This window comes from Mus pahari, chromosome 17, assembly GCF_900095145.1.
Source record: "Mus pahari chromosome 17, PAHARI_EIJ_v1.1, whole genome shotgun sequence".
NCBI classification, from domain to species: Eukaryota; Metazoa; Chordata; class Mammalia; order Rodentia; family Muridae; genus Mus; species Mus pahari.
In genome coordinates this window covers 46,994,207-47,002,816 of record NC_034606.1, presented here as the reverse complement: position 1 = coordinate 47,002,816, position 8,610 = coordinate 46,994,207, and the positions used below count along the sequence as shown (strand labels likewise).

At 52.2% G+C, this 8,610-nt stretch overlaps 1 protein-coding gene across 2 annotated transcripts in view; it reads right to left on the bottom strand.

Moving 5' to 3' along the window:
• Nucleotides 1–8,610, bottom strand: part of Zc3h7b (zinc finger CCCH-type containing 7B) — a 49,530-nt gene that overhangs the window by 25,718 nt on the left and 15,202 nt on the right. The window contains exons 2-4 of one of the 2 annotated variants that reach the window (XM_021216405.1): nt 1,827–1,885; nt 847–880; nt 537–734 (exon numbers count right to left, since the gene is read on the bottom strand). In XM_021216405.1, coding sequence (XP_021072064.1) covers nt 537–734; nt 847–880; nt 1,827–1,879 — 285 coding nt within the window. In that variant the 5' untranslated portion in view covers nt 1,880–1,885. Of the gene's footprint in view, nt 1–536; nt 735–846; nt 881–1,826; nt 1,901–8,610 lie in introns of those variants that run through there. The other variant, XM_021216404.2, reaches the window with a different exon arrangement.

Sequence of the window (8,610 nt, the reverse complement as noted above, 5' to 3'; positions counted from 1 at the left end):
TATATATATATATATATATAGCATCATGTACGTGTATATGTATATATTTGTGTGTGTGTGTGTATGACTATGTATTCTCAGAATCAAGCATCAAACTCAGACCCCTTGTGCTTACAGAGCAATAAAGGCAAGTGCTTTACTGACAGAGCTACCTTCTCAGGCACCAGGCACGTACATGGTAAACAGATATGCATGCAGGTAAAACACCAGTACACATAAAATAAAAATTAATATTTAAAAATCTCAAACCAGGTGTATGGTTGTGCATGCCTTTAATCCAAGCACACAGGAGGTAAAGGCAAGTGTGTGTTCCCCTGTGAGCTGTACACACAAAATTCCTAGTCTACTACACAGAAAATTCCAGGCTAGCCAGGGCTAGCTACATAATGAGACACCATCTTTTAAAATAGGCGAGAGCTGAGAAGAGGTGAGGAGTGGAGCCTAGGCTAGAAGCATGTGGGGCACTGCTGGGGATGGGGGAGGGCGGGGCCTAGGCTAGGAACCTGTAGGGCTCGGCCGGGGTGGGGTAGACGCACCATGGTGAAGTAGCAGGCTGCCCTGTTGACATGCAGTTTGCACAGCAGCTCCCGGGGTAGAGCCACCTGGTCGGAGGCCGCGTAGTCAGCCACGTTCAGCCCTTCCATGTACTGCACCAGAGCCTGCTTGTAGTCCTTCTCCCGGAACAGGTCGTTGCCCTCGGCAAACAGGTTCTGCACAAGCTTGAGCAGGAAAGCCTGCGCAGGGAAGGTAGGAGTAAGCGGGTCTCCATCCAGCCTGGCTCAGTCCCAGTCCTCTGCCCTAGGCAGAGCAGCCCTCACCACATCCACACACCATGGCAACACTCACCTCATACTCCTCTTGCTTCAGGGGTAGTGTTGACCTAGTGGGAAAAGAGAGACACAGGACAGAGTGAACCCATGGGTTGGTCCCATGAGGAGCCCTGAGGCTGGCCCTTCAGGGCTGAGGTGGAGCCAAGAGTAGGCCTCAGGCAGTTGTGGCTGAGGTAAGAGGTGACTGGACTGCATGGAGTCACTCAGTTCTGATGCAAGGACTTCCATTTCCCCCACTCTCCCAGAGGAGAGTCTGCCTCGCAGCAGCTCCAACCAGCAGCTGCCCCCAGCCTTTGAGCTCAGCCCTCTCCCAAGGACAGCTAGACTCCAGAGCGCTGCTAAGTTACAACAGCAGGGGAGCCAAGGCTGGGTCTAGGAGGCCCCCGGTACTGACAAAGGACAAGAGAACAGTCAGACTGGCCAGGGCAAAGTCAAGAGTGACTTGTATGGAGCAAGACTGCAGCTAGGACATTAACGCCTACTCTGCAACAACGACCTCATCAAACCAAGTTTCTATCGAGGTGCCCTTGGTCTGGGAGGCTTTGCCCTTCTCCTGAGCTAACACAAATGCTCAGTTAGCCAGTGCCAGGCCCAGTGACAGCAGCCAACCCCTCAACCAGACACTAACAAGTCACTCAGGGCCAATGGCTACACATTCTCTCTTGTGGGTAAGAATATAGCTCCCTGTGGAAATCATTGGTTCAGGAGAGCCTGCACTGTGTCAGCCTCGGAGAAGGATGGGGCTTATCTCCTGGTCCCTCGTGGAGGGGAAAACTGATGCTCAAGGGGACAGAAGATGAAAAGGGCCAGGGTAGAATGATTCTGGACAAGATCCAGGGGCAGTCAGGGCCAGGCAGCACAGGCGAATGTGCTTGTGGAGTAGTGGCCTCTGCTTTATCGGGCTCCGTCCCCAGTTTGTGCCACCTCTCCGCATCCCAGTGCACACCAAACAGGGGGAAAAGGAGAGCCGGACCCACCTGCCCACTGCCCACTTACTGAATGAACTGCAGCCCCTTCTCGATGTCCGCCTTCCGTTTCTGCCTCTCCATCAGTGTCTGCAGGGAGAACATAAATCCATCATTCAGACAGCATGTGTGCGTGGGGGTGACAGGGCTGGGGGGTGGGACTCTTTCCCTCCCGCTCATTCCACGATAAAGGTTTAAAGGGGTCTTTAGAGTGACAGGCCATCTCAGGGACTATGCTGCCACCTTGCAGACCTGTGATGCACTGGTCTCATTTGTGTGGTGAACTTGAAGGGCAAGGGATATGTACGCATGGGCTGCCTGCCTTTCACCACACAATGGGTGGGCATGAGCAGTGCCTGGAACATCTCAAGTTCAAAGGGAAAACCTTGTTTTACCATTAAACCCAGTCACGTATGCCACCAGAGACCAGGAACGTCGGACCACCGAGGAGAAGGAACACAGCAAGTGCCAACCATAGCTGGTAACTGTTTGTATGAGGGGCACCCGCCACAGGCCCTGCGCTCACCTTCACCAGGCTCCTGTTCACTCCGCCCTCACAAGAGGGAACCTCAGCTGGGATCATACGCTGGCAGGTGGCTAAGGCTACCACTGTATGCTCTCTTCCCTTAATGAGCCCTGGTGGCGACCTAGGAAGAATGTACCTCTTGCCTGGCCCTGGTGGGGGCTGGGTGTGTGTGTTTGTCTCTCTCCACAGCACACCTGTAGCTACATCTTCAACAGACAGTGCGGCAGGTCTGGGGATGTCTAAGCTGACAGGGACATAACTGTCACCCCAGGGAGCCTTCCATACACAGAGAAACCAATGGATGTATTTATGGGGCACTGATACTAACTGTGTTGGACGTCAGGGGACTATAGAAAGGCTCCGGCCTCAGACATGAGTGTGAGCCCAACAGTTGCTCTTACTGTGACTTTGGGTCTCAGTGTCCCAAGAGGGGAATGGGGCTGATGGCAGATCCTGTCCCACTGGCTATGGTGACGGTTTGGGAGGTAACAGATACAGTGTTCTTGGCACAGGTCCAAACATCACAGGAAAATGCATGACACCATACTGACCCTCCCTCTTGCAAGACGCCCGGCATGTGGTTCTTGGGTCAGACACCTGACTGTATTTCAGTGCTGCGGCGGGAGATCAGCCAGGGTAGCTCTGGCTTCCCTATCTACAGAGCGAGTCCCTCATTCCTGCAGCCTACTCCTCTCACAACTCCTTACACCTGCACTGCCATATTCCTTCCTGGCCCCCCTGCAAAGGCTCCCCCCCCCCCGGTGCTGGCACCAATCCCCCTCCAGTCCTTGAAACAGTGCAACCAATGCTCACTCGTGTTGGCTGGGAGCTAGCTGGGTCGCTTCGACGGGTCAGGGTCAGGCTTGACCTGGAAGTACAATTTGGCAGGGACGACAAGGCCATATCCGTTGCCATGCAATGGGGGCCCAGTCCAGTCAGTGCAGGGGAAGCTGTGGAAGGCAGGAATCTCTGTGGTCTGAGCACAGGCACCACATGGCATGGCCATGGTCACATCTACTGAGCCCCCAGTGGTTAGGCCTTGTCCACCAAATGACCTCTGCCCCTCCTTACCCCCTAGCCGGTACTGTCCGCAGACACTGGGCCAATTTTCTCACTGTCCCTCAGCCTTTCCAAGTATACCCTGGGGAAGAGTCTTTCAAAGTCACACATTTGATCCTGTCTGATCCTGTGTTTGATGTATCAAGAGTCTCCTTTCTCAGACAATCAAGATTCCCTACACTGAGCCAGGTGTAGTGCTGCGTGCCTGTAATCTCTGTACTCGGAGGCTGAGGCAGGAGGATGATGAGTTGGAGGGCAGCCTGACCAAGCTCCCTGACGTCCATAGCTTCCAGGACTCCCCTCCCCCGCAGGCAGAAACACTTCCACATCCGTCCTCAGTCCTGACATCCAGCCGACTCATTCACAAACACAGCCTGCAGTCCCCTCGAGCATCAATTCCAAGGTGGCCAAATCCAAGGAAGTCCTGCTTCAGCGACAGGGCGTGGCGCGATCTCCACAGCCCGGAGCTGCCTGCCGCTTTGCCCTCTTGTACTGACTGGCCCTGTGAAATCTCTCGCTCTTTCCTCCACCAGACTCAGGAAACAGATATCACTAACAGCAACAGCACCCAGGAGATCGTAATTTTAGAGTCTGATTTGTGACAAGCAGCTCATCAACAGGCTACTGGAAAATGAGAATCCCGCTGCAGGGTGTTCAGCTCAACAACGGCTATCTACATAAAATGTAGATAAGCTGCCATTTCTGTACCCCAGCCAGACTCACAACCGAGTTAGAGACAGGGCCAGGCAGGGCCCAGGCTGCACCAGAAGCCAGCCTTCTGCGGTCAGTAGACTAGGAGTAGACTAGGGAAACACTTAAACTGACTGCTCCTGGCTCTGGGCAGGAGGGCTTGACTGGGCCTTTAGTTTGGTTGGTTGTTTGGGGTTTATTTATCTATTTCTTTTTAGGATGAGCCTTACCATGGGGCTCTGACTAGCATAGCACTTGTTGTGTAGACCAGCCCAGCCTCTGGCTTTGGGTGGTCCTCCTGCCTCTGCTTCCCAAGTGCTGAGATTATAGGTACCCACCACTACAGCCAGCTGAATTTGAGGGGTAAATGGGAGCAGACATGTGAGTGTTGGACAGGAGCCCTCTGGGCGACCACCTGCTCTTGGGTTCTCCTAGCATCATGGGCCAGGGCTCATGGCTACCTTTCATCAATCTTGATGGGTATCCCTGGGGTTCCAGCCATGAATGACGGACCAATATTTGAGGGATACGCCGGGCGTGGTGGCGCACGCCTTTAATCCCAGCACTCGGGAGGCAGAGGCAGACAGATTTCTGAGTTCGAGGCCAGCCTGGTCTACAAAGTGAGTTCCAGGACAGCCAGGGCTACAGAGAGAAACCCTGTCTCAAAAACAAACAAACAAAAACAAAACAAAAATTGAGGGATAAAGACATAAAAGACACAATGTTCAAATGGCTCATAAGATTTGCAGCCACAGCCGGGCATGATGGGACACACCTTTGACCCCAACACCTGGGAGGCAGAGGCAGGTGGGTCTTTGAGTTCGAGGCCAGCCTGGTCTACAAAGTGAGTTCCAGTACAGTCAGGGCTACACAGAGAACCCCTGTCTTGAACAACAAAAACAAAAAGATATGCAGCCAGCAAGTGGAGACCATTCTAGGACACCAGATCTCAGGTCATCAGACCCTCCCTCAAAAAAGACAGAGGTGGACCCTTTCAGCTTTGATAGGGTATTTGACATCTGTCCCTAGCCCAAGGCGGATGTCTGTCCGGCATAATTTCCTGTAGGAATGTCTTTCCTAGTTCAGGCCCAGGGTCTACGTGGATCACGGAGGGGTCTCCTGTTGTGTATAAAGGCCTTAGAGTAAAACTAACGAATAGATTACATCTCACAAAGCAACATGGCAGGGCCACCCAAGCAGGCACTGGTTAATGAGAACCCCTAGGCTCTTAATGGTGCTACCACAAGAAAGGTCTAGCAATAAACACTTACTGGGCCCTCAGCCACTCCTCCCTGTCACAGTGACACTACTGCTAAGAGCCACAGTAATGCACACTAACATATGGTGAGAGGCCCAGCTCTGTAGATGACCCAGGGTAACCCTGGGCAGAGCCCTGGCTACAAAGGATGGGAACTAGAAAGAGAGGGATCCTCACTGTATCCCCTCTTCCCACCCCCACCTGAACCCAGACAAAGCGAGGTGGTGGCTCACACCCTTAACCTGGCACTTCAGACACAGAGGCAGGTAGATCCCTGTGAGTCTGAAGCCAGCCTAGTCAACATAGGAAAGCCAGGACTTCATAGAGACCCTGGCTCAAAAAGAAAAAAAAAAAGAACAGAGCTCAGAATGCTTTGTGACTTACGATCACCTGTGGGAGAGAAAGCTTGACTACCTGATCCCACTGTGGAAGAAGAGAACTGACTCTTCAAAATTGTCCTCTGACCGCCACACAACTGTGGTGCATGCATCCTGCGTTTATATACACATCATACACATACAGTGGTAAAACACATATTTATTTTATAATGTATATACAGTATATATACACATATATTTATGTGTATATTCCATGCCAGGTGTTGTGCACATGCCTATAATTCCAGCTCTGGAAGTAGAGGCAGGAGGAGTTTAAGGCCAGACTTAACTACTATAACCACTCTACAGAGAGTCTGATTTTAGGCTGAACTACAATTTGAGATTTCATCTCATTCAACACACACACACACACACAAATCAGAGGCAGCAACAACAACAATGAAATGACACAAAACAAGCACAGGACAGAGGGTTGGAGAGATGGCTCAGAAGTGTAAGGCACTGGCTGCTCTTCCAGAGGACCCAGGTTGGATTCTCAGCATCCACACGCAGAGGAGGCATTTGAAAGAATATGCTTGGGCTGGAGAGGTGGCTCAGTGGTTAAGAGCACTGACTGCTCTTCCAGAGGTCCTGAGTTCAAATCCCAGCAACCACATGGTGGCTCACAACCATTTGTAATGACCCCCACAGGCAAAATCTGAAATACAAAGTAAGATGACTGACTTGGGACCAACTTAGTAGGGCAGGTACCAGGTGAGAACCAGGAACCCGAGAGCTCCAGCATACAAAGTCGGGGTTCTGGGTTCGGATCCCAGCACTGAGACAGGGGTGGGCGGGGAGAAGATAAGAATAAGAGTTAATTACTATGACACAGTTCATTAGTTCAAGAGGCACTGTACGGACCTCTGGAAGACCTCATGGTCCTGGCACAGAGTAAGCTAATGATGGTAGAATGAATGAACAACCATTAGCTCGTTTGCCCCGCTATTTTACAGATGAATAAATAAAAGAAGACCTGCACCCAAAGAGATGACACTCACAGAAGTGCTTGCACCTGCTGAGTGGCTCCCCTGGGGCCAGGGGCTGTCCTGGGCACCTCGCTCCCCTAAAGCTCCACATCAGCTTTCAAAGGCAGATCCTGTTGGCAGTCCCCACTCTGCAGAGGACATCAGGGGTACAGAAAAGCTAACTTCCCGGTCCACAGTGATGGAGTTGGTATATGGAATGCCAACCCTGGCAGCCTGGCTCTAGAGCCCACGCACATCACGGTCACCTTCACTGTCGAGTAAGCAGGCTCAGCTGGAGGACCTGTCCATTCCCACCATGCTCCGGTCTCTCTTGGCCCACAGTAACTCCAGCCTCTGTCTCCCTTGGGCACAATCCATGACGCCCCTCCCCCAGCCCTGATTGCAGTTAAAACAAGCGTTGACTACAGACATCCCCCCCCCCACTCACTCAATACCCTAACACAGCAACCAGCCCTCACCTAATTCCGCTTCACGCCTTTAGCCAAGCGGCTTCCCAACCTTGCTGCTGAGGTGGTTTTTTTAACATGCATCTTCCTGGACTCTGGGCTGCATCTGTGCAACCCCACCACCACACCCCACCCCCGCCACACACACACCTCTAGGATCCTTCTGCTGTCTCTGTCTCTGTGGGTGGGCTTTTCTCTGTCCAGGCCTCAAGGCCAATGTCCCTGAGACTCCATGGAACGGACAGTGCCCCTGATTCCTCTGCAGCCCCCAGGCGAGCTCCGGCACTTCAGGATCTCATGAGCATGCTGGTGACTCAAGACTCCCACCCTCCTGCCAAGTGTACCCCTCCTCTGCAGCAAAGATGTCCAGTTTCGCCTTCTGAGTGGTGGCATCTGGGCGTCTGCTGCCCAGGTTACCCATGACCTCTAAGGAGAACCCCACTACCCACACCCAGACCCATGCCTGAGGGGCTGGAGCGATGGCTCAGCAGGTAAGGGAGCTCAGCAGGCAGCTCTTCCAGAGGACCAGGTTTCAGTTCCCAGTCCCTCCTTAGTGCTAGCTCCAACTCCAGCTCCAGGAGATCCAACGCCCTCTTCTGGCCTTTGAAGGCACTGCACACATATAGTGAACAGATCTACATGCAGACAAAGCACTTATACACATAAAGTAGAATTAATATTTTTTAAAAAAAGGGGGGGGCTATTTCTGTTTGAGGTCAGCCTGGTCTACAGAGTAAGTTCCAGGATAGCCAAGGCAAAACCCAAAACCCAAAACCCAAACCAAACAAACACCCCAAAACAAACCAAAAGAACAACAACAAAACCCTACTTCTATGTCCACACAATCTTCAAGTCCATCCCAGCTGTACTTGGCTTCTTCCCACTAAACACATTCCAGACTGAACGCAGCATCTCCTCCCCTCCCCCTCCTCCATTCTTGTTTACTGCCCTAGCCAGAGCTCTGACTGTCATCTGGTCTCCTTAGATCCCAGCTTCTGCCACCTTTAACCTCCTAAGCATCTCTTGATTTGTGGCGAAAACCTCCACAGCTTCCCTCTCTCCAACCACACGCATCTCACGGGACGTCATCATCTCTTACCAGTGAGCCCCTACAATCTGCTACCACTCTGGGGGCCAGGGGCATCTGTCTAATACATACACCAGTGTCATTCCCCTTCTCAAAACCTGTAAATGTACCTGTGTTGAACACACACAAGCGTGTGCATGCACACACAAACAAACCCACAGAGTCACTATGTTGTGAGACCTGAATAAGCTGTCAGGTAGTAATGTACCACGGCTGCTTCTCTGATTTTAATAATATACATCCATAGGCCGGGCATGGTGGTGCACGCCTTTAATCCCAGCACTCGGCAGGCAGAGGCAGGCGGATTTCTGAGTTCGAGGCCAGCCTGGTCTACAAAGTGAGTTCCAGGACAGCCAGGGCTATACAGAGAAACCCTGTCTCGA